Source organism: Arvicola amphibius, chromosome 8, assembly GCF_903992535.2.
Source record: "Arvicola amphibius chromosome 8, mArvAmp1.2, whole genome shotgun sequence".
NCBI classification, from domain to species: Eukaryota; Metazoa; Chordata; class Mammalia; order Rodentia; family Cricetidae; genus Arvicola; species Arvicola amphibius.
Genome location: NC_052054.1, coordinates 131,193,130 through 131,219,808, shown reverse-complemented (window position 1 = coordinate 131,219,808; position 26,679 = coordinate 131,193,130). Strand labels below are relative to the sequence as shown.

At 36.2% G+C, this 26,679-nt stretch overlaps 1 protein-coding gene across 5 annotated transcripts in view; it reads left to right on the top strand.

The window, feature by feature from the left end:
• Nbeal1 (neurobeachin like 1) overlaps nt 1-26,679 on the top strand; it is a 204,009-nt gene that overhangs the window by 143,056 nt on the left and 34,274 nt on the right. For 4 of the 5 annotated variants that reach the window (XM_038338491.2, XM_038338490.2, XM_038338492.2 and 1 more), the window contains 12 exons: nt 2,692-2,816; nt 5,475-5,601; nt 6,590-6,738; nt 7,615-7,748; nt 8,905-9,006; nt 10,523-10,618; nt 11,251-11,375; nt 12,228-12,368; nt 13,658-13,788; nt 20,718-20,827; nt 22,326-22,443; nt 23,202-23,299. In XM_038338491.2, the coding sequence (XP_038194419.1) occupies nt 2,692-2,816; nt 5,475-5,601; nt 6,590-6,738; nt 7,615-7,748; nt 8,905-9,006; nt 10,523-10,618; nt 11,251-11,375; nt 12,228-12,368; nt 13,658-13,788; nt 20,718-20,827; nt 22,326-22,443; nt 23,202-23,299 (1,456 nt within the window). Of the gene's footprint in view, nt 1-2,691; nt 2,817-5,474; nt 5,602-6,589; nt 6,739-7,614; nt 7,749-8,904; nt 9,007-10,522; nt 10,619-11,250; nt 11,376-12,227; nt 12,369-13,657; nt 13,789-20,717; nt 20,828-22,325; nt 22,444-23,182; nt 23,300-26,679 lie in introns of all 5 variants that reach the window. The other variant, XR_005286474.1, reaches the window with a different exon arrangement.

Sequence of the window (26,679 nt, the reverse complement as noted above, 5' to 3'; positions counted from 1 at the left end):
ATTTCTCTGATAGCTAAGGATGTTATGTTGAACATTTCCTTAAGTGTAATTCAGCCCTTTTAGATTTCTCTGTTGAGAGTTCTCTATTTAGGTCTGTACTCCACTTTTTTTATTGGATTATTTGTTCTTTTGGTGATCAATTTCTTGAGATCTCTGTATATTTTGGACATCAGACCTCTGATGTGGGGTTAGTGAAGATCTTTTCCCATTCTATTGGCTGTCGTTTTGTCTTGTTGACTGTGTCCTTTGCTTTACAGAAGCTTTTCTGTTTCAGGAGGTCCCATTTATTAATTGTTTCTCTCAGTGTCTGTGCTACTGGGGTTATATTTAGGAAGTGGTTTCCTGTGCCAATACCTTCAAGTGTACTTCTTACTTTCTCTTCTGTGAGGTTCGTTTTATGTTGAAGTCTTTAATTCATTTGGACTTGAGTTTTGTGTATGGTGGTAGATATGGTTCTATTTCATTCTTGTACATGTTGATATCCAGTTATGCCAGCACCATTTGAATATGCTTTCTTTTTCCTATTTGATATTTTTTGCTTCTTTGTCAAAAATCAGGTGTTCAAAGGTGTGTAGATTGATACCTGGGTCTTTGATTTAGTCCCATTGGTCCTTCTGTCTGTTCTTATGCCAATACCAGGCTGTTTTTAGTACTGTAGCTCTGTAGTAGTTTGAAGTTAGGGATTGTGATGTCTCCAGAAATTCCTTTATTGTACAGGACTGTTTGAAGCTATCCTGAGTTTTTTTTCTTTTCCATATGAAGTTGAGTACTGTTCTTTTGAGGTCTGTGAAGAATTTTGCTGGGATTTTGATGGGCATTGCATTGAGTCTGTAGATTGCTTTCGGTAAGATTGTCATATTTACAATGCTAATTCTACCTACCCAAGAGCATGGGAGGTCTTTCCATTTTCTGGTGTCTTCAATTTTTTTCTTCAAAGATTTAAAGTTCTTGTAATACAGGTCTTCCACTTGTTTGGTTAGAGTTACTCTGAGATACTTTAAGCTATTTGTGGCTATTGTGAAGGGTGATGTTTCTCTGATTTCTTTTTCAGCCCATTTATTATCTGTGAAGGCTGGCTCAGGGCTGCTACTTTAGAGGTCTCTGGTTCAGGCCTGCTCTCTCAGGTAGTTCCCTTGTACCTGCTCCTGCTCCTGTGAAGGTTGTTGCCCCCACATTTTAAACTTTTAAACCATTTCTGTTTTAGTTTTTTAACAAGTATTTCAAACTTTATTGTCATTTTATGAATTGGTTTGGGATGATTAGAGGTTTGTACCTTGTGGGTAGTTCTTCTACTCTGATATTACATATATTAGACTCAAGTAGTTCATAAGAATATTTCTGCCTTCTTAAGCTAAAGTTGTACTTCAACACTTTGCAACTTAATATTTTCACTTCTGTTTTGGGGTATATATTTTATAACCCTTGTTTTTAAAAAGTAGTAAACTAAACCTTTTGTTTGTCTTTTCAACCAGCTAGTGAAAGGATAAACATTTACTTGTTTGCCCCTCTGAGCTACTATTACCAGTGCTGTGTGGACAGTTGTGTCAAAATGTTGGTTTGAGAGCATGCTTTTAATTCTTCTGGGTATATAAAATACAAATTCAATTTCTGGGTCATATTTCATATTTAACTTATCAAAGAATTGACTTTCACATCTGCTACATTATTTTATGTTTAGGGTATGAGTATATGTTTTCCAATTTTGCCACATTCTAACCAATGTTTATCACTTTCCAATATTTTAGATTTCCCTTGTGTTGTGTATAAATCATTACCGTGTAACTTTGCTTTCCATCTTCCTAATAACTAATGATGCTGAGCACTGTTTCATGTGCTTGCTGTTGTCTTGTTTCCTTTGCCTAGCTATCCAAATGAGTCATTGGACTTTTTTTTTCGGTGTATTTGTGTGTGTGTATGTGTGTTGTATAGTATTCTCAATAACCATCAAGAGGTGATTTTCAGATATATAGATCACTTTCTTGATAGTGGTGTTGTTCAATACTATCAATTTTAATCTAGCTTTTTTTAAAAATGTATTTTAAAAAGTGTACCTATGTCCAGGGTCATAAAAATTTACCTTTTTCTTCTAAGCGTTTATCATCTTAACTTTGATATTTTGGTCTTTTATTCGTTTTCAGTTATCTTTATTTATAATAAAAGTTTAAAATTCTATTATGGTCATGAAATTGTATTTAACAGTGAAAAAATAAAGTAATCAAGCTAGAAGTCTGAAAGTTAGTCTTCAAATCTTAGGTGTCTACCATTAAGCTTCATGGCATCTTGGGTAAATAATTGAGGCTCTCTTAGGTTCATCATGTGTATGGTCATAGTTAAACATGCTCATTTTAGTTTTCTTGACAATTGTCCAGATGATAAATACAAACATTTAAATTTGTTCAAAAGTAATAGCTAGCATATAAAAAGCATTAGGCTTAATACATGGTATTTGCATACATGTGTCATTATACTTTGTTGTTATTTATCCCCTACCCCACTGTTTTCCTTAAAATTTACACAAATCTTTAGTTTTATAGTGCTGGTAATCAAAACCAGGGCCTTGTGCATGCTTGGCAATGCTTGAACATTGTCTAAAATGGTATTAAACAATTGTGAATTATTTCTTACTCCCTTCAAACAACTAATCTTTATAATTTCTAGTAATTTTACTTGTTTCATTGTGAATGTTTCTAGGAAACAGAATCGAATTCATTGGAAACTGGCTAATGTAGAAAATTATTCCCGCATGAGACTTAAACTGGTACCCAATTATAATTTCAATAACCATGAGGATGCTAGTGCCTTAAGAGATAATTTAGGTGAGTTACAGTATTTACCTATTTTAATAAAGTGAAGATGTTGATGGAATACTTATTGTTTGTTATTTTAGATGTTGACTTAAGAAGGAAGGGATATAGTGCTTTAAACTGTATGTATAAATGGGTATATGAATTCAGTGTTGTTAATTTTACCTAAGTCTAAGTTTGTGAAATATGAAGTATTTCTTGTGATGAGTCTGTGGCACCCACATGTTTACCAAGTAATAGTTATTGTCAGTGTAGCTGCTTCTTTGCCAGTTATGTCTCATGAAGGTTTATAGATGAAATCAGTGTCAACTTTTCGATATTTTTTCCCATTTAACATTGATATCCTACAAAACTGAAGAAAGCCATAATGCCTATCATTTAGGATTCTGTATTCTAAAGTAAATCAGATATTGGAATTTTTCCCCTTAATACAAAATAATCTTTTTGTCCATGATAAAGACATTAATTGGACTCATTTTAAATAGCAGCATGCAGTCGTATAAACTGCTCTGCTTTGTCAATATTCTGGGACTTGAATATGTCGAAATTTAACTATCCTCATCACGTAGGAGATTTTTTTTTTCATTGAATTACTTCAATTTGGTAGTTGTAAATTGCACTATTTCTCTGTTATTTTTCAAGAAATCCTTCTTTAGGAAATTCACACTCTTTTCCCTCTCTTACCTCCGCACGTGATCATGGGTCTAAGTTTATAGCCTTTTCTCTTTATTTCAGTTGTCTTAAATTCAGGAAAACCGCTGTCCCTTCAACTTTTTTCATCACAGTTTTATCTGTTGAGGCCTGGCATCTCCCCACTTTCCCCCAAAATCCATATGCATGGCTGTTGTTGTCCTTGTGTCACCTTTGGACAGTTTTTTGGTTAGACCTACTGTGGATGCGTCTTCTGATGTTCTCAGTAGACCTAATGTGGGTGTATCTTCTGATGTTCTCAGTAGACCTAGTGTGGATGTGTCTTCTGATGTTCTCAGTAGACCTACTGTGAATGTGTCTTCAGATGTTCTCAGTAGACCTACTGTGGATGCGTCTTCTGATGTTCTCAGTAGACCTAGTGTGGATGTGTCTTCTGATGTTCTCAGTAGACCTACTGTGAATGTGTCTTCTGATGTTCTCAGTAGACCTACTGTGGATGTGTCTTCTGATGTTCTCAGTAGACCTAGTGTGGGTGTATCTTCTGATGTTCTCAGTAGACCTAATGTGGGTGTATCTTCTGATGTTCTCAGTAGACCTAATGTGGATGTATCTTCTGATGTTCTCAGTAGACCTAGTGTGGATATGTCTTCTGATGTTCTCAGCAGACCTAATGTGGATGTGTCTTCTGATGTTCTCAGCAGACCTAATGTGGATGTATCTTCTGATGTTCTCAGTAGACCTAGTGTGGATGTGTCTTCTGATGTTCTCAGTAGACCTAATGTGGATGTGTCTTCTGATGTTCTCAGTAGACCTAATGTGGATGTGTCTTCTGATGTTCTCAGTAGCTACACTCCCATGGCAACCCTCTGTTCCTAGATGTTCCCTGACCAACAGTGAATGAGGGTTCTCTTTTCTCCAATCCCCTCCAGTATCTGTTGTCTGTTGTCCATTGGTTGATCTTTGCCATTCTGACTGGGAAATGAAATTTTGAAATTGTTTTCATAATAGGTGTGTAACTGGTTAAGATCCTCTTCACTGTTGGGGATTGTTGTTGTTTTGTATTTTAACTGTGCAGAGGCTTTTTAGTTTTATGAAGTCCCATGTAAGTCATAACAGTTTTTGGTTTTTTTTTTGTTTTTGTTGTTTTTTGTTTTTCGAAACAGGGTTTCTCTGTAGCTTTGGAGCCTCTCCTGGAACTAGCTCTTGCAGACCAGGCTGGTCTCGGACTCACAGAGATCCGCCTGCCTCTGCCTCCCCGGTGCTGGGATTAAAGGCGTGCACCACCGCTGCCTGGACCGTCATAACAGTTTTAAAAAGTAGAAAGCACATATTCAAAGAGAACAGAGATAGGACAGAATTTAAATCTAATGTACCAACTCAGAGTCCATGTTCTTTTCTATTACAAAGCCCTCTTTTATTACAAAGTCTTTAGTTTATACAATATAAAATAGTGTATGTGTGTTATTTTCCGTGTACTCCAGAAAATAATGATTCATCTATTGATTACCTGTAAGCTAAAGACAACTAACTGATCATACAGCTTTTTGGGTTGTTTTGTTTTGTTTTGTTTTGTTTTTGAGGGAGAGCCTTGATGTAGCCCTGGCTGTCCTAAAACTAGCTATGCAGGCTAGGCTGGCCTCTAACAGAGATCCACCTGCCTCTGCCTCCAAGTGCTAGGGTTAAAGGGCATGTGCCACTATGCGCAGACCGGCTCACACTTGCTATTTAGTACAAGTGCACAATCATATATCAACACATTGAGAGTAATTTTACTACTAGCATGCTTTTTAATTGAGTATAATTATTATTTATGGATTCATAATTTGCATAAATTCAGCTTTCTACCTCAGACTGCTAATCCAGTATTTAGCCTATTTCTGAATCAAGAATTAGCTATTGTTAAAAATAACTATAATTTTAAAGCATGTATTTTAATAATCAAGCCTCATAACTGTCAGAAAGTATAGAAGTGCTATAAAACTTTGTGCTATTTTTAACTGAATCTTTTTGCTTAAACAGGTGTCCAACACTTGCAGCCTTCTAGTGACTCTTTGCTTTTGGAAGTAGTGAAACAAGTTAAACTTAGTGATGTGGAGGAAGATAAACTAGAACTTCTGGAAGAGGACATGGTAGCCAGAGTAAATATGTATGTATGAGTATTCGAAAGCATTTAAATTGTGTATGAGGAATTGGATTGTAAAATTGTGGATTTCCTTGAATTTGTTTTTCCAAAGTGCAATTATTAATAACAAACTGTCTTTAAAAACCTGTGAGTGTTTACTGAAATTATTAAGGAAGGCTTTTCACCTGGGTTTGTTGGGATCAGTATCTTGAAATTATAAAGTATTTTTTGAGTGAAAACATTATATCGACTGATGTCTGCCTTAAGCTGTGTTTATGTGGAAATGTGCAACAGAATCTGGGGTAAAACACAGCAGTAGCTGGCTCACCTAGTATGCATACCACAAAGCCTAGGTTTGATCTAGGACCTGAAAGAAAATTATCTGCATAAAATATAAAAACAAAAGAAAAATAAAGATATAAGAAGAAATTCATTCAAGCGACATGAAAAAGCTGAACAATTATTGAAACAAAACTTAGTAAAAAAATAAACATATTACAAAAACAGAAGCTGCTAGCTGGATTGAAAAGGAATTTCAAAAAGACAGCATAAACATTCACTGTCAGCAGTAGAAGAAGATATTCTTTTCTACATAAGTGAACTAAATTGATGATTGCTTCCTTTTTTTGTTTTTTTTTTTTTTTTTTTTTTTTTTTCGAGACAGGGTTTCTCTGCAGCTTTAGAGCCTGTCCTGGAGCTAGCTCTTGTAGACCAGGCTGGTCTCGAACTCACAGAGATCCGCCTGCCTCTGCCTCCCTAGTGCTGGGATTAAAGGCGTGCGCCATCACCGCCCGGCTCTGATTGCTTCTTTTTTGTTTTTTGGTTTTGTTTTGTTTTTTGAGACAAGGTTTCTCTGTAGCTTTGGAGCCTGTCCTGGAACTAGCTCTTGTAGACCAGGCTGGCCTTAAACTCACAGCAATCCACCTGCCTCTGCCTCCTGAGTGTTGGGATTAAAGGCGTGTGTCACCACTGCCTGGCAATGATTGCCTCTTTTAAACTGTTTGTTTGACAGTGATGAGAAGGAAGAACAGGATCAGAAGGAAAAATTGGTGTTGACTGAAGACTGTGAACTCATTACAGTAATCAACATAATTCCTGGCAGATTAGAAATCACTACTCAACACATTTACTTCCATGATAACAGTATTGAAAAAGAAGATGGTGAGTAGTTTTGGGAAAATACCTCCAGTTATTAAGTATTCAGTTCCATCAGTTATGAATTAGAGGGAGAAACAAGAAAGATGAGATTGTAAAATTATGGTTTTTCTTGTAAAATTAAAAATGGAAAGCCAATAATGAATTAGGTTCATCCAACCATTATGATAATTTGTATATGTAGACACATACACACACAGTATTAGTGATTGAAACCAAGGCCATTTTTTTCATTTTTGGGTTCTGTTTGTTTGCTTGCTTGTTTGAGTCAGGGTCTCTCTGTATAGTCCTGGCTATTCTGGGACTCTCTGTAGATCAGGCTGGCCTTGAACTCAAGAGATTCAGAAACCAGGGCTGTATTCTTACACAAGACAAATGTTACCCAGGCTGGTCTTACACCTAAAATCTTCTTGCCTTAGCCTTCTTAGTGGCTAGGATTATAGGTATGTATACCTACAACCAATTGCTTCTTATTGTTGCCATCATCATTAGTGTATTTTAAGAGGTTTGGCTTGAGGGTATCACAATAAACTTACAGTTACAAAATGCAGTCTTAATTTTATCATACCTTTGTATGTTATGCACCATCCCGTAAATGCTTACTTTTTTATGATTAAATCTGAAGACCCAACATCTTAGGAAGAGAAAGATTTCTAAAGTATGAATATTCAAAAGTATCATCTATTCTTATAGAAAGGTAGTAGAATAGCTTTGGGGTTTTAGAGTAGTTTAAAAGAAACAATTTATAACTCCTAGTAAGTACATGTTTCCTACAATGTGGTATTTCTTTCCCCTAAGTACTACTTTTGGAAATGAGATGTTTTTGTATACAATGAGTAGCTTTATGGGGCACCTCAGTCACAAGATTTCTTCTGTTTTCAGGAATAGGCTTTGATTTTAAGTGGCCTCATTCTCAAATTCGAGAGATTCACTTACGTCGTTACAACTTAAGGAGATCAGCACTTGAGATATTTCATATTGATCAATCTAACTACTTTCTCAATTTCAAAAAAGAGGTATGGTACCTTTCTGATAATCACAGAGTATTATTTTGGAATAACTTCCAGCTATTGAACTCTAATTGTGTTTTGGACTGTATTCCTATCAATAGAAAATATTAAAGGAGAAAATGTATTCTGAGACTAGTTAGTATGTGAATCTTTATTGGTATTTTGGGGAGGATTTGTGGTTGTTTTAAGTGAGTGTGTGTGTTTAGTAGAACACTGAATATCAACCAGTAGATGCCAGACATCTGATTATGTTATAAGCTTAGACAAGCTGTGCACAGTGTCCTTAAGCTTCCTGTTCTCTTCTCAAGAGGACACTATGTTAATATGATGTTTCAGCCTCATGACACGTTTTTTTTAAACTATATGTGTGGAAGTTGTAGTGTACCTGTAGAAACCACAGGGTAACATAATAAGAGTTAGTTCTTTCATTCCACAATGTGGTTCCTAAGGATCAAATTCAAGCAATCAGAATTCCTGGTAGGCACCTTCATCTGCCATTTTATTGTCTCCATGACCTCATTTAAGATTGAAATTTCCAAATACCCCATCTCTAATTATGAACCTGTTACTTGAGAATCAGTTTTCTAAATCATAAACTTTAAAAGAACATATTTAAACCACAGCGTCAAGTATAGTAAAGAAATTAAAAGCAGGGGCTGGAGAGATGGCTGGAGAGATGGCTCAGTGGTTAAGAGCATTGCCTGCTCTTCCAAAGGTCCTGAGTTCAATTCCCAGCAACCACATGGTGGCTCACAACCATCTGTAAAAGGGGTCTGGTGTCCTCTTCTGACCTGCAGACATACACACAGACAGAATATTGTATACATAAATAAATAAATATTTTTTAAAAAGAAATCAAAAGCATAATCCACTATTGATATGAAATGTCCAGAAGAGTTGAAGTTATAAAACAGGTAGTAGATTAGGATTTTCAAGAAAATGGGGAGTAAGCAGAATTGGAGATAACTGCTAACAAGTTGTGGAGTGGTGAAGACTCTCTGAAGTAAAAAAAAAAAAAAAATTAATGATAATGGCACAACTGTGAAGCACGAAGAAAATACTATTATTCTTAAAGGATTATGTCTTACTAAAAGTATTACAAAACCCTTAATCCATATTTGTCTTGACAAGTTTTTAAACTAAACAGTAGTATTTTTTGTAGGTTAGAAACAAAGTATATAGCAGCCTGTTGTCACTTCATTCTGCTAATAGTTATGGAGCAAGATCACCACAAGAATTGTTCAAAGCATCAGGATTGACACAGGTAGGAAAATTTATAGGTTGTTGTTATTATTCGTTTTATATCTCATATATATATATGTATATATATATATATGTTTGTACTGTTTTCTAACTGCTCATGACCATTTATTGATTCATTCATTCATTCACTCATTCATTCATTCATTCATTCGGTTGGTTGGTTGGTTGGTTGGTTAGCTAGTTAGGTAGTAAGTTTTGGTTTTGTGGATACAATGTTTGTCTAGCCTTGGCTGACCTGGAATTCATTATGTGGATTAAGGATTAAGTCTGACCTCAGATACACAGAGATTGACACTCTGTCTCCTGCATACTGGGATTAAAGGTGTGATCCACCACTCCTGGCCTTTGTTCTTCCATTTATAGTGTGTGTGTGTGTGTGTGTGTGTGTGTGTGTGTGTGTGTGTGTTGAGGGGGGGAAGTGGGAATTGGAAACAGGGCCCCATGCATGCCAGGCTCTTCTGTGAAGTCCTAACCAAGAATATGTTGTCTGAAATAATCTTTGTTTAATAAGGTACAGTTCATTTTGCTTTTGAATGAACTTTACTCATTAACTATTGATTTTTCAACTTTACACCTAAGAACAATTGAGCTTCCTGTATATAGAAATATATTGCAATATATGAATTTCACTTTATTTATTGCAGCATACAAATTTCATTTTTCATTATTCACCATAATTATAACCTTTTGCTTTTGGTCCACAGTGGGTAACGTTGATTGATATTCTATCAGGAAAACTCTGATGTATAACTCTACTGTGTATGCACATTAGAAAACTAAATGATTAATGTGATTAATAGAAAGGAATGTTTTTTCCTATCTAGTCCCACCTCATTTTACTCTGTAAAGGTGTTTTTTCTTCTTCAGATAGTTAATCATTCTAAAATCCAATAACCTTAGCTTAGCACATAGGATGTTAAGTTTTAGATATTAAAGTACTTCCTTATAGTGTGCATAGTTATAAAAATGTCAAAAGTGGGGTGGGCAGTCTTTTTAGAAATTAAAGTTTTAAGATAAATAAAATATTTAGTTGAAGAAGACTTAGTTTTTCTTCTATCCCTCTGTTACATGAGACTAAACCCAGAGTTTTACACTGCACGTACTCGACACCACCCTATGTCCCTAGGCTTTTTTTTTTTTTTTAATGGGTTGGTATATTGGCCAGGGTATCCTCCAACTTGCCATCCTCCTAAATTATACTCTTAAGTAGCTAGAATTAAGCATACGCACTTTGACACCTGGCAAGACCTGGCAAGACTTAATTTTTATTTAAGATTTCCCAGAATATGGTATAATGCTTTTGTTTATTTTTTTTTTTGCTCTTTGTCTTAGAGACTAATTTTCAAAGGAAATAAATTATGGAGAAGTTGATTTATCTTTATGTTAAGCTTCTTTAGCTCCATCTCATCAATCATGAAGATAGATAATGATTAAAAATATGTTGGTTATTAATAATTGTCACATTCTAAGAGGTTACATGATATAATTCTGTTATTGTTCTTTTTTGTACTGTTCAGAAATGGGTGAATCGAGAGATAACAAACTTTGACTACCTCATTCAAATAAACACAATGGCAGGACGAACCTATAATGACCTGGCACAGTACCCTGTAGTAAGTTTGTATAAATTTCTAAAATTAACTTATACTTTTATAAAGTGCAATACTATATTTGATATTTATGCTTTTATTATTTAGGAGAGGCTTGGGTATAACTCAGTGGTAGAATATTCTTGTACCATACGTAAAACTCTGGGTTCCATCTCCAGTATTATAAAAGAAACCCTCACGTAGAGTACACCTACCCTGCCTTTATGTTTTCCACCCCACATTACTTTTTCTTCTATGTGGTTGCTGGGAATTGAGTCCAGGTCCTCTGGAAGAGCACTCTGTGCTCCTAACCACCGAGCCATCTCTTCAGTCCCAATCCGTATTTTTAAAGTATCATAAACAAGAAGACTAGTAATTAAAAGCTAAAGTCCTATTTGTTTCATTGTATTAAAAATAGCCTAAAGAATTATAGGAAATTACACTATTGAACTGAAATAAACAAATATTAAAATATGTCTTTAAAGGATTTTTAAAATTTTTTTTATTAAAAATTTCCACCTCCTCCCCAAAGGATTTTTAATAGGAAAAACTTTGTAGTTATTACCCATTTTTATCTATTTGAACATTTCATATTTGATGTGGGAATGTTATGTTCTCTAGGAAGAAATCTCTAAATTTTGAATTATGTCTCTTAGTTTCCCTGGATTTTGCAAGATTATACTTCAGAAGAGTTGGACCTTAATAACCCCACTGTATTTCGAGATCTTTCTAAACCAATTGGAGTAGTTAATGAAAAAAATGTGAAAGCTATGCAAGAAAAGTAAGTGCTTTTTACATCTTTTGAGATAGCCATTGTTTGAATTTGTGTTAATTTCAGTAAAAACAACTAAGCATTACCCTTTTTAAATTAAAAAGATTTCTTTTTTATTATTATGAGTATGATTGGGTTTTGCTGCATATATTGTGTACATCACACATATGCCTACAGAGGTCAGAAGAAGGTGTTAGATCTGGAAATGGAGTTACAGGTGCCTGTGAGCTGCTCTGGGTGCTGGGAATTGACCCCATGTCTTCTGGTAGAGTAGCTAGTGCTCTTAATTGTTAAGCTATCTCTTCAGCCCCTAAGTGTTTGGGAAAAAATTGTTTTTAATGTGTGTGGTTGTTTTTCTGCCAATAGTTATTAGCATGCATGGTACCTACAGAGGCCAGAAGAAAGGACATCAGAAATTCTAGAACTGGGGTCACAGAGGTTTATGAGCCACCGCATGAGTACTGGGAACCAAACCCAGGTCCTCTGGAAAGGGCATCATATGCTGTTAACCACTGGACCATTTATCCATATCCATGTTACTTTTTATCAAAGCTACTTAAATTTTTTTCTGTTATCTTTGTGCATATTCACATGCAGGCAAAACACTTATACACTTAAATAAAATTATTTTAAATGTTCTAAACGCTTGTTTTAATGATACTTCATTGTTTAGGAAACATTCTTAGAAATTAATTTTTTCCTGTTGTTTGTTATATGTGGGATTCAGATACTTAATTTGATAGTAAAGTATATGACTAAGGATTGACTTTTTAAAGAATACTATGCTTTAACAAACTAGTATAGATTTAGACTCTTATCATTTTGTTGTTAAGGTCATAAAACTCCACCTTTTTTTTTAAGGTATGAAACTTTTGAGGATCCAATGGGAACGATTGATAAGTTTCATTATGGTACTCACTATTCAAATTCTGCAGGTGTCATGCACTATCTTATCCGTGTAGAACCATTTACTACCCTCCACATCCAGCTTCAGAGTGGAAGGTAGGCTTACAATAAAAATCTATTTTTTCTCTGACTATAAAGTTGAGAAGAACTATTCATCTTGATGTCATTTTCTGAATGATAGATTTATGCCTTTTAAATCCTCTACTAGGTTTTAATTTATATAAAATCAGCCAAAGTAGTTTAAGAACAAGTCATTCCAATTGGTTCAGATATAAGACATTTGAATATGATTTTTTTCACTGTTATTGTAGTATACATTTGGAATCTCTTCAAATTTGAGAAGTCAACCAGAGATTTATAATTAGATATCAGACCAAGGTTGTTGTCCAGTACCTGAGAATTTGTCTAGCATGTGCAGGTCCTGGGTTCAATTCCAAGTAATAACTCCCTCTTCAAGTTATTGAATTAAGGTGATTTAGAGCTAAATCTGAGCCTTCCACAGATAGTCAGTTCTCAGCAGTGACTACACAATATTTGTGAAGACTAAATAGAGAAAGCAGCTGGGGATTCATAGCAGCCACTTAAACACATCTGTGATATTGCAATAATAACTTTATCTGTGGGTATTGAAACTTTCCTATATTTTCACATGTTCCTAGTTATTCTAAGGAAACTACATAAATCTTCTACTGTCAGTCTGTATTCTCCAGGTACCTTCCTTGTATGCATTTCGTTCCTGTTTTGCCTTAGTTCTTATCATTACCATTTTGTTTTCTCTACTCAGTCAACATTATACAAATTCTGCCTATTTTATTACCATTGCATATAACATCTATAGTTAGCCTAAATTCTCTACCACATCTTAATTACAATAAACTTTGATTTTCAACAAGAGACTCTGTCTTCAAGATTATTAAGCATCAGTAAAATGTTGTAATGACAGGCAAAAATTCATAAGACACAGGAAATTATGATTAGGTTTATGTTGGTTCTTTATAATTTTATGAAGAAATGTGGTTTGACAGAGCTTTAAAATTACTTCTGTTTGTGCTTTATAAAGTAGCACCAAGAAAGTACATACAAGAAAATTCAATAAGGGACTTGTATTTAGAATATATACAGAGCCCTTACAACCAAATACACTGAATTTAAAAATGGAAAAGGGTCTGAATAGCAATTTCTCTAAAGAAAATAGATAGGTTTCTAACAATACAAATGTGTGCAGTATCATTATCATAAAGATGATAAAAAGTGGTTTTCAGATATTAAAAAGGAAGATAAAGAACAGCTGTACTCACATGTAAATTTGAAGAGAGCTTATAGGTTTTTCGTTCTATGCTTCCTTGTTTTCATTTAGTAGACTTGTCTTTCAATCTCACGTGCAGATTTGACTGTGCAGACCGGCAGTTCCATTCCATCCCTGCTACCTGGCAAGCTCTTATGGATAACACATATGATGTAAAAGAACTCATTCCTGAATTCTTCTATTTCCCTGAGTTTTTAGAAAATCAAAATGGTAAGAAATAGAGGGTTTAAAATTTTATTCTACAACTCCCAATGAAAACTCCTGAAAAAAAAATTTGAGGGCATCTTCTGTAGTACTGTATGATTTATTTAAGTTTTGTTCTGTGTGTAAATTAGTGACAGGATTTAACTGACACCGGAGAAATGACATATAGAATCAAGTCTTACTTTTCAGGGAAGTGATACAAGAAACTAAGATATGAGTCAAATTTGAACTTCTAAGAGAGCTTACCTCAGAGTACAATCTTTACTAGAGACATGGACTGCTTTATACTGCCATTGAAAGTCTTTGAGGTAAATAAAGACAAATCCATGAGTAAACGCTTATTTTTAGAGTATCATTGCAACTTACTTATCAGTTTATTTATGCTTTTTCTAACTATAACTGTCTTCAGAAATTAATGACCAGCATAAGTAGTTTCAAGAGACCTAGTAATTCACAAAGATTTAAGTGTTATTTTACCTTTTAAATACTTCTGCTGACTCCTTATTAGTAATATACAAAAGGTGCACATTTAAAATAATGGCTATGTTGTTGTACTTTTTTATTACTAATTTTTATTGAGCTCTACATTTTTCTCTGCTCTCCTCCCCTACACCCTCTCCCAAGGTCCCCATGTTCCCAACTGACTCAGGAGATCTTGTCTTTTTCTACTTCCTATGTAGATTATATATGTCTCTCTTATGATCCTCATTGTACTCTAGGTTCTCTGGGATTGTAATTTCTGGCCCGGTTTTCTTTGCTTTTTGTTTAAAAACCACTTATGAGTGAGTCCATCTAATAACTTTCTTTCTCTTTCTGGATTACCTCACTGAAAATAATGTTTTGTAGATCCATGCATTTGCCTGCAAATTTCAAGATGTCGTTATTTATTTTCTGCTATGTAGTACTCCATTGTGTAAATGTACCACATTTTCCTTATCCATTCTTCGGTTAAGGGGCATTTCAGTTGTTTGTAGGTTCTGGCTATGACAAACAATGCTGCTATGAACATAGTTGAGCACATGTCCTTGTGGCATGATTGAGCATCCTTTGGATATATACCTAAAAGTGGTATTACTGGGTCTTGCGGAAGGTTGTTTCCTAACTTTCTGAGAAATCGCCACACTGACATCCGAAGGGGTTGTACCAGCTTGTATTCCCACCAGCAGTGCAGAAGTGTTCCCTTTTCCCCACAACCTTTCCAGCGTAAGTTATCATCAGTGTTTTTGATCTTGGCCATTCTTAAAGGTATAAGATGGAATCTCAGAGTTGTTTTGATTTGCATTTCTTTGATGACCAGGTGTCTTTCAGACATTTTAGATTCCTCTGTTGAGAGTTCTCTGTTTAGGTCTGTACTCCACTTTTTTATTAGATTGATTGTTCTTTTGATGACCAGTTTCATGAGTTCTCTGTATATTTTGGACATTATACCTCTGTCTGATGTGGGGTTAGTGAAGATCTTTTCCCATTCTATTGGCTGTCGTTTTGTCTTGTTGACTGTGTCCTTTGCTTTACAGAAGCTTTTCTGTTTCAGGAGGTCCCATTTATTAATTGTTTCTCTCAGTGTCTGTGCTACTGGGGTTATATTTAGGAAGTAGTTTCCTGTGTCAATACCTTCAAGTGTACTTCCTACTTTCTCTTCTATGAGGTTGGTTTTATGTTTAAGTCTTTGATTCATTTGGACTTGAGTTTTGTGCATGGTGATTGATATGGATCTATTTTCATTCTTGTACATGTTGCTGTCCAGTTATGCCAGTACCATTTGTTAAATATGCTTTCTTTTTTCCATTTGATATTTTTTGCTTCTTTGTCAAAAATCAGGTGTTCAAAGGTGTGTGGATTAATATCCGGGTCTTCTGTTTGCTTCCATTGGTCCTCCTGTCTGTTCTTATGCCAATCCTAGGCTGCTTTTAGTACTGTAGCTCTGTAGTAGTTTGAAGTCAGGGATTGTGATGTCTCCAAAAGTTTCTTTATTGTACAGGGCTGTTTGAAGCTATCCTGGGTTTTTTCCTTTTCCATATGAAGTTGAGTACTGTTCTTTTGAGGTCTGTGAAGAATTTTGCTGGGAATTTGATAGACATTGCATTGAATCTGTAGATTGCTTTCGGTAAGATTGTCATATTTACAGTGCTAATTCTACCTACCCAAGAGCATGGGAGGTCTTTCCATTTTCTGGTGTCTTCAATTTTTTTTCTTCAAAGATTTAAAGTTCTTATCATACAGGTCTTCCACTTGTTTGGTTAGAGTTACTCTGTGATATTTTATGCTATTTGTGGCTATTGTGAAGGGTGATGCTTCTCTGATTTCTTTCTCGGTCCATTTATCATCTGCATGTATCTCACTACATTACTGAAAGTGTTTATGAGTTGTAGAAATTCCTTGATAGAATTTTGGGGTCGCTTATGTAAACTATCATATCGTCAGCAAATAGTGAGATCTTGACTTCTTTTCTGATTTGTTTCCCCTTGATCTTCTTTTGGTGTCTTACTGTTCTAGCTAGGACCTCAAGAACTATATTGAATAGATATGGAGAGAGTGGACAACTCTCTGAAATCTCAAAATGGTGGATTACATTGACAAATTTTTGTGCTGAACCATCCCTGCATCTCTGGGATGAAGCCAACTTGATCATGGTGGATGATGGTTCTGATGTGTCCTTGGATTTGATTTGCCAGTATTTTATTTAGTATTTTTGCATCAATGCTCATGAGTGAGATTGGTCTGTAATTCTCTTTTTTAATAATGTCTTTATGTAGTTTGGGTATTGGGGTAATTATAGCCTCATAAAAAGAGTTTGGCAGTGTTACTTCTGTTTCTATTGTTTGGAATAATCTGAGGAGTATTGGTTTTTTGAGAATCTTGTAGAATTCTGAACTGAAACCATCTGGTCCTGAGCTTTATTTGGTTTGTGAGACTTTTGATGACTGCTTCTATTTCTTCAGCTGTTATAATTTTGTTTAATTTGCTTATCTGGTCTTGATTTCATTTTGGTAAATGATTTTATCCAGACAGAAAGTTGTCCATTTACTTTAAGTTTTCCAATATTGTGGAGTACAGGTTTTTGAAATATGACTTGATGATTCTCCATATTCCCTCCGTGTCTGTTTTTATGTCCCCCTTTTCATTTCTGAGTTTGTTAATTTGGATATTCTCTCTCTGCCTTTTGGTTAGTTTGTATAAATGTTTGTCTGTTTTGTTGATTTTTCTCAAAGAACCAACTTTTTGTCTCATTGATTCTTTGTATTGTTTTCTTTGTTTCTATTGTTGGTTTCAGCTCTCAATTTGATTATTTCCTGTTGTCTAGTTCTCTTGGGTGAGTTTACTTCTAAAGTTTTCAAATGTTCTGTTAATTCACTAGTGTGGGATTTTTCCAGCTTTCCTTTTTATAAAAAAATATTTATTTATTTATTACATATACAGTGTTCTGCTTGCATGTATACTTGCAGGCCAGAAGAGGGCACCAGACCCCATTACAGATGGTTGTGAGCCACCATGTGGTTGCTGGGAATTGAACTCAGGACCTCTGGAAGAGCAATCAGTGCTCTTAACCTCTGAGCCATCTCTCCATCCCCTTTTCCAGCTTTTCTGTGTAGACATTTAGTGTTATGAACTTTTGTCTTAACAATGCTTTCACTTTCATCCTCCTGAAGTTATTTTTTAGGTCATTTCCTTTTGCTTCATCTATATTTGGTTGTTCAAGTCTTAAGCTGTTATGTGTCTTTAGGTTTTACTGGTGTCGTGTTGCTCTTTGTGGTGTTGCGTGTGTTTTTTCCTCTAATAGGTGTGGTTGGGGCTGTCTGTGGTTCTGTTGATTAGTCTTCTAGGTGCCAGTGAATCCAAGGCTCAGATGGTTGTTCCTTGTGGTACAGTCAGTGCCGCAATTCTGATTATCCCGTTGATCACTCCGTGTTCCTCGAGGTTGCTCAGCACTCCAGGGCTTTGCTCTGCTCCCTTGTAGTTTGCTTTCTCAGGCCTGCTCTAGCCTAGGTTGTCGGCTTAGACCTGTTTCTGTAAATGTCCCTGGTCTGGATCTATTCCTGCAGACATCCCTGGCTTGGGGTTAGTCCTGCAAAGGTCTCTGGTTCCTATCTACTCCCTCGGAGGTCCCCGACTTGGTGTGCCCAGACCCATGGAGTTTCTGGCTCAGGCCTACTCCCTCAGATGTCACAGACTCAAGAGGTTTCTAGTCCTGTTCCCTTTGACGTCCCAGACCTACGCCAGAACCTGGCTCAGGCCTAGTTCCTCAGAGGTCCTAGACTCATGCCCAGACCCACAGGGGTTCTCCTTAGGTCTTCTCCCTTGAAGGTCCCACATTCACATCCAGACCCACGGTGGTCTCTGTCTCTGGCACTCACTCAGCGGTCGTTCTACTGTACCTGCTCCTCTGGAGTTCACTGCTATGGCCCAGGTCGCTGGCCCAGTCCTGCCTCCACAAATGTCCCTGGTCTGGATCCGTTCCCGCTTGCTTTCTCAGGTCTGCTCAGGCCTAGGTAGCTGGTTCAGTCTTGCTCCCATGGAGCTCGCCGCTTCAGTCTGGCTCTGGCCCAGGTCGCTGGCTTATTCCTGCTCTTTTAGAAATTGCTGTCTCAGACCCACTCTGGTCTAGGTCACTCTGTTGTTGCGCTTTTTAAAAATTGGATTTTTGGACTAGAAATGCATGATAATAATTAAAATTTTAAAATATCCAAGAATTTTTTTCTGTAGTGTTATTTTACTTGATTACTACTCCTTTTTTGTTTGTTTGTTTGTTTGTTTTTTGAGGGCATTTGGACCTTGCTCTGTAGACCAGGCTGGCCTCGAATTCCCAGATATTCAAATCCTGGGACTAAAGACGTGCACCACCACCATTTGGCTTTTATTATTTTTGTGTGTGTAAGGTACTAGAGATTGAACACAAAGTCTTGCAATCTTGGTTGGCATACACTCCACAACCAAACTGCTTCCCTAACCTTACATTGTTTTTAAAGCACAAATAAGTTTGTATGATTTGGGGGTATGATTTATGTAGATTATTAGTTAGCTGTTAGACTGGAATTTAATAAAGCCAGTGGGTTTCTGGGATAAGAAGAGTAATTGGGGTGAATTTGAATGAAAAACTTCAGGTACTCTTTGCTCAACAATTCATGATATTTATTGGACCCAATTGCTGCCCTCAGCTGTATGACCTTGTAGTACCTGTGTGTAACTGTAATTATATAATTGCTTGATAGGAACCTGAGCAGGAGAAAACAAATATATAATCTAATGGTAATAAATAGCTAGGAATACCTAGCAATAAAACCAATACAAAATTGCACAATGAAATTTCAGTGTTTTCTGTAATAAAAAGTTAGAGAAAATTTAATTTCGGGTTTATAGTATCATCTTGGCCAAAATTCTTCCTGTGTTTTCACTCTGTTATTTTGAATATTTTGCCTTTGTTCGTGGCTAGTCCTTCTAATTGTAACAAATAACTGAAATAGCTTGTGTCTTACAAAGATGAGGAACGTTGATCTGTTGTGTCCCTCTTAAGTATAACCCCTATGACATCATTCTTTAGAACTGTGTGATATACCACCCTCTAAAGTAATCACATGGAGCAGGTATCACATTTAGGGCAAAGAAATGAAAGTACTGCAAGTAAATTCAAGGGAAAATGACTGAAGTGGACAAAAGACGGTAGCTGCTGTACGGTGGCCACTAACAGAGAGCCTGGCACTCTGCAGTCCTGTCATACTTTTTTTCTGTGTGTTTTTATTGGAGTTAATTGTGGGTAGTAACTGTCACCTTCAAGTTATGCCCGTCCCACCAAGCATGTCCATTTTAATCCTCTTGGGATGCTTTCTGGAACTTTTTCTTCTTCTTTGCACTGTGGCGCTAGCAGCAGCTTCAGTTTCCTCAGAAGAAAATTTCCTTTTCTTGGGGACGCTGGGGCTTGCTGCCTCTCCTGGATCACTGACCATTTCCTTCTTTAGTGAGGATTTCTTCTCTTGGGAAGACTTAAACTGCTAGTAGCCACCTCTTGAGGGTCACTGGCCAACTCTTCCTTGGGAAAAGCTTTCTTTTTTTTTTTTTTACCTTTAAATCTTACCCAGACTTGCGAAATGTAATATTTCAAGGCAGCACACTGTTGTTTGAAGACTAGCATTTTAAACCGTTTTTTTTTAAAGTTCTTTTGTGTTAACATTTTCCTTCTCACAGTATGAACAAGACAACCTCATACTTGAGAAAGTTCTGTCACATGTCATGTTCAGCTCTAATAGCAAGTATCTTTGTGGAATAGAGGATATAAGGTGTTATTCTTCCCTAAAACAAAACTCTCAGTGAGTGAGTTTAAGGTATAAGTTACACCAAAGTTTTAAAGAACCATATTTTATAAACCATTTTCCATTTTTAGTGTAAGAATTATTAATATTCTATTTTAAGCCAATTAAAGTGAGGATTGTCGTGCCTTTACTGTTCTTTTTCATTTGTATGTGTGTGTGTCTCTTCCCATGCCCATGTACTTACATGTGGAGGAGTGTGTGTGTGTGTGTGTGTGTGTGTGTGTGTGTGCGCGCGCGCACTTATATGCAGAAGTCAACATCCTTGATCCCATTCCACCTTACCTTTTTGAGACAAACTGGGTGGACTTCCCAGTAAACCCATAGGATTCTTATCTCCACACCCAGCTCTGTAGTCGTTATCATGAGATACTGTACGATCCAAATTCAGATATTTATGATTAAGTCACTGAAATTTTCCCACTGTCTCTCAAGTTCTAAGAAAAAGAATTCTTACTTAGATATTCCTTCTAAAAATGAGTTTTAAAATACTTTATGTAGTTTAATTAATGAGTAAAGTATACTGCAATAGATGGGTTAAAGTATTTTTCTAGTTATAGACCCTCTTTTGTATTTGTTTTATATCACTTGATTAAGTCTGAAATGATTCTGGTATTTTTATTTTTTGTGTATTAGAATTTAATCTGGGTCACCTACAAGTTTCTCAAGAATTGGTAAATGATGTCATTCTTCCAAGATGGGCTAAGTCAGCTGAAGATTTTATTTATAAACACAGAAAAGCTCTGGTAAGATTTTTGTTGTCTCACTAACAAGTCTAAAAATATAGATGTGTTTTTCAAAGATAAGTTAAAGTGTCCTTTTTTTCTAGATTAATTTGTTATCTGTTATATATTACTGTTCTAAAAGTACAATATAGTAATTTAATCTTAGGATATAAATTTTGTGATACTATATGAATATGTACCAAAATATAGGTTTCTACTTTTTCTGTTTTTAATAATAGCTTATAATGGTATATATACAAATCTACTTAAAAATACCAATTATCAGTGTCATAAGCTTTTTTGATTTTTGGTATATAGGAAATCAAATTTCCTATTTAATCAAGTCTTAAATTTTTTTCTTGAATTGATGAGTTTTAGACAAGCATTACAGAAGAAACAACCACAAAAATGCATTCTGCACCTCTTATTTAACTCTCTTAGATTTGGGGAAAGTTAGTAGCTTTCTTGTGTTGTTTTGTTCACCCACTATACTTGGGTACATTTTGGAAATTTTGATTTTTGGATTAGCTGATAAATCCTCTGCAAATATTTTAAGATCTGGGAAAATCTACAATTCGAATTTGGCCTATTCGCAGTTTCTTAGGAGGCTGAAACCTGAGTTCGTGACTTTGAGGGCAGTCTGAGCAACATGGTGTGAACTTGTCTCAAACAAATCAAAGCAAACAGCAACAAGCAAAATCTCAAACACTTGTAACCCAAATCATTTTGCCTAAGGGATATTCAGCTGTAATTAGCATTCCAGTTCTGTGTGTGTCTGCTGTACGGATTGCTATTCTGTTTACCCAGCTGCAATAATTTAATGTTTTTGCAGTTTCTGTTTTTGTTTCATTTCAGTTAATCATGTCTACATTTTTAATTTTTTCTGAATGATACCCAAGTTCCAATAAAACTAGCCTATCCAAAATGCCACTTAAAAAGTCTTAAGAGTGTTTAGGTAAATTTCCAAATTGGAACTGAAGGAATATTATGAGTTAGTTTACCACTGAAACTTGTGTTACTATATCACAGCATTGTTTACTGAGCAGTACTCTTCTTTAAAAAAAAGTGTTCAAGTGTTTTGCTTACATGTATGTCTATACATTGTGTGTGTGCAGTGCCCAGCAAGGACAAAAAAAGGAACCAGGTATCCTGGACCTGGAGCCACAGATGTTTGTTAGTCATTGTTGATTGTTAGTCGTCCTGTGGGTGGTGGGACTTGAACCTGCTTTCTCTTGAAGAGCAGCCAGTGTTCTTAACTACTGAGCCGTCTTTCTGGCTCCATGTTTTGGTTTCTTTTTTTTCCCCCCTCTAAGACAAGGTTTCTCTGTGTATTCCTAGTTGTCCTGGAACTCGTACACTAGGCTGATCTTGAATATCTGCCTGCCTATGCCTCCTGAGTGCTGAGATTAAAGGCATACACCACTATCTCCTGCTACTCCATGCCCTTTCTAAAAGGCATGAATTTAGGTTACAGTTGGAAGATAACCTAGATTAATTATTAAATTTGTTCTCTCTCTAGGAGTCTGAATATGTTTCTGCTCATCTTCATGAATGGATAGACCTGATTTTTGGCTACAAACAAAGAGGACCAGCTGCAGTAGAGGCACTCAATGTCTTCTATTACTGTAGTTATGAAGGTATGCACATAACTACTTCTTCTTTTGTAGTACTTTGGGAGAATTAGGGTTTATTAGTTATGCATGGTATTTGGGCCTAGATACTTAACATAAAAAAGAGTACATCAACAAAATAGCTTCTCAGTTGCAAGGTTATGAAACTGCCACTGTTTCAGTTTGTAGTAGTAGTTTATGATTATATCTGTGTATATATATTGCATGTATATAAAAATCTAATTATATATGGAAATCTAATTATAGATGTCTATTATCACCATATGCTTTTGGTCTCTTATTTGAGAAATCAGATTTCCTATTTAATCAAGACTTACATTGAATATTGCAGGTTATATTTCTAGTAAACTTTGGAAAAAAAGTACTTAGCATTTCCAGTAATAAATTCTTCTAATAGCATTAGCTTGGTATCAAAACTGTTTTCTGACAGCTTTGGGTAGAAAATGTTCTCACGTTTTAAACTCTTTTTTGTGTACATATATGATGCATGTGTGGGTACACAAGGAGGTTGAAGGTGTATTTCAGGTGGTCTCCCACACTGGTTCTTCCCTTATTTAAACAGGATCTCTCACATGTATCCACATACATATGTACATATACACACAAAGGCATACACACAAATAAAAATAGGTAATGTTATTAGAAAATTACTTTCTGGTGAGAAGTTGAAGGCTGATATTAGGTTTAAAATATGTTAATCCTTAATATATTTATCAGAATCATGCTAATTTTCTTTTCTCCTTAGTAATTACTTCTTGTTTTAGGTGCTGTAGATCTTGATGCCTTAACAGATGAAAAGGAAAGAAAAGCCTTAGAAGGGATGATTAACAATTTTGGACAAACACCTTGTCAGCTGTTAAAGGTAAACTGTGTAAGCTGTCAACAGCTTAGAGCAGTTGTTCTCAGCTGTCTTAGTTAAGGTTTACTATTGCTGTGAGGAGACACCATGACCACAGCAATTCTTATAAAGAAAACGTTTAATTGAGGGGCTCGCTTGAGGTTCAGTCCACTGTGGTGGTGAGCATGCCGGCACGCAGGCAGATGTGGTGCTGAACCTGAGAGTCCTACATCTTGACTCATAGGAAATAGGAAATCTACTGACAGTCACACTGAAAGAAACTTAAGAAAAAAAGGCCTTAAAGCCTGCCCCAACAGTGACACTCTCTCTCCAACAGAAGGTGTGGTCTCAAAGCCTGCCCCAACAGTGACACTCTCTCTCCAACAGAAGGTATGGCCCAGATTGAGTGCCCTTCGCCCCCAAGGAATGTACTCATGTAATTGAGACTCCTGATGCTAACACGACTGATAATTGAATCTCCAAGGGATAGTACTGCTGTTGTTTTATAAGATTTTAGTAATTTAAAACTTAGAAAATTGGGCTGGAGAGATGGCTCAGTGGTTAAGAGCACTGGCTGCTCTTAACAGAGGTCCTGAGTTCAACTCCTAGCAACCTCTTGGTGGTTCACAGCCATCTGTAATGATTTCTGATACCATCTTGTGGCATGCAAGCAAACATGCAGACAGAGCACTCATACATTTAAAAAAATAAAATTTACAAAACAAAAAATACCTTAGAGTCATTGTCCACAATTAAGAAAAATGTCATTAATAAACTATCATTTAAAACTAAGTAGATTTGATTGTTTCTGTTTAAGTAAGAAAAAAAAAGCTGAAGTAGAATCTAGTTATGAAGCCAGATGTCTTGGCACATACTCCTACTTCCAGATACTCAAGAGGCTAGGGTGGGAAATTATGAATTCTAGGGTAGTTTAGGTAACATCTTAAAAAGTTCATTCATGCTAAATGTTTTCCTGTGCTTGTACAGTGCCCTGGATATGATTCCCAGCATTAAGGGGAATGGGAATCTCCATTTATATAATCAGTTGTTCATAAGTCACAGAAGAATTAAATTTTAAATCCCCCCCCATGTGTGTTATGTATACAAACATGTAAATATGGGACCAGAGGTCAGATATCTAGTGTTCTTTGCAGGAGATGTCCTCTTTGGTTTTTGAGACAGAATCTCTCAATGGACCTGGAGTTTGATAGTCTGAGTTCACTAGTGAGTATAACGGATATTTCTGTCTTTTCCTCCCCAGTACTGGGATTACAAGTGTACCCCTACCTGCTCAGTTATTGTCATAGATGCTGAGGTCAAGTTCTGGTCCTCATACTTGGACAATAAGCAGTTTACTAACTGAGCTATCTCCCCAGCCTTGTATTCTGAATATCAAATATAGTATATCATTAAAACTGTCCATATGTTGACACTCCTTCTATATGTAAGATTTTAAGCTATTGAAATCATTCCATAAGTGGTACTTATCACCCAGAGCCTAAACCCAGTGTTAAGACTCTTATTATAAAATATGTATAATACATAATCAAATTATTAAACACTGCTATGTTTCCTTATACTGGTATGTGAATATAAATTGTTATCTTCCTAACTGCCACTAATTCATAAAAATCAGTCCAATATTTCAGAAGCTGTCATCTTTGTTAGCATGAATTTAAGGATAAAGAATAAATAATAAACCGGATGGTGGTGGTAAACATCTTTAATCCCAGTACTCAGGAGGCAAAGTCAGGCAGATCTCTGGGATCTCTGTGAGTTCAAGACCAGCCTGGTCTGAGTTCCAGGACAGCCAGGGCTGTTGCACAGAAAAACTGTCTCCAAAACAATAATTAAATTTTAAAAATATCCCATTTATTAAGTATATACTTTCTTGCTTAGACACTGTGTAATTGTAATTGTAGTTTTCTGTAATTGTAACAGTAATGATACAATCTTCATTTTTTAAATTCATAAATCAAGACCAGGATGATGGTTCAGAGGGTAAAGGTACTTGCTGTGCAAGCCTGGTGACCTGATGCTTTGACCTTGCATGGCTTTAAGGATTGACCTAACTGGGGCAAGGGGGTGGTACAGAAATGACAGACACACATTCAGAAAAGGTGGGATGCAGAGGAACCAGCTTTCTGCAGGTCAGAGAGACTGGGAGCGAGATGCAGAATCAGTGAGAAAATCAAACTGGCTTCTTCTTTCTGAGGGATAAAAGTTTCTGTTTTATTATTCTTTCTGTCCTTCTTCCACTCAATTCTTCTTCTGTTCTGTTCTTCTACCCTGGTGTTTCCCTTCCTACATTGTTTTTCCTGTTTATCCTTTCACTTCTTTATCTTTGTTCTCCCTTTCCTTACAGTAAACTGTGCATGGCAGCGTATGCCTGTGACCCCAGCACTCAGGAACTTCAGCAGGAGAGTCTTGAGTTCAGGATCACTACACAGAGAGTTTGAAGCCATTGGGGATGCAGAGTGAAATCTTGTCTCAAACATTCAATGAAAATCCTGTAATTCTCTCCATTCAGGAGATTCATGAGTTCAGTGCTTGCTTAAGTTACAGAGTGAGTTTAAGGCCACCCTCACAAGTTAGTGAGACCCGTCTCAAGAGAAAAGTTTAAAAAGGGTGGGGTATAGTGCGGTGGTGAATTCAGAACAAACAACTCTAGGTGGAGCTCTGACTTAGAACCTTTCATTTCACACCCGCTCTACCTTTTGTTGTGTTTTTCTAGACAGGGTTTCTCTGTGTAGCTCTGGCTGACCTGGAGCTCAGTCTGTAGACCAGGCTGACCCCAAACTCACTGAGATCTGCCTGCCTCTGCCTCCTGAGTTCTGGTATTAAAGACATGTGCTACCACCACCAGACTCCTCTTTTTAATTATTATTTTACAAGAACAGTACTGTTTTACTGGTTGGCAGGGCAGCTATCCTGCCCTATTTGTTCATGTTTGTGGAGGTCAGAGTGTCATTTCATGCATGTCATTTTTATGGCACTGTCCAGCATTTTGTGGAAACGCTGGTCCTTTACTGGCCTAGAGTTTATCAAGTAGGCTAGCTGGCTAACCACCTTGGCTGGCCTTTTTTAAAACAGGGTTCTATAAATTGAACTCAGGTCCTCATGTTTGCTTCTAGGCAAGTATTTTACTAAGCCACCTACCTCATACAAGTTTTTATTGTGATTTAAAAATATTATAAAAGGGGCTGAGGTTGTATTTAGTCCAGGAATGTTTGCTTATTATATGCAGTGTCCAAGACCAGTCCCCATCCCCACAAACACAGAAGCGAAAACCAGGCAGAGTTAGGACTCTCAGCCTGTAATTTAATATAAAGTTGTTTTTACTTTAAGTATTAAAAGCTACACATTTAAATGACATTTATTTCCTACTGTCTAAGATTTTGTAA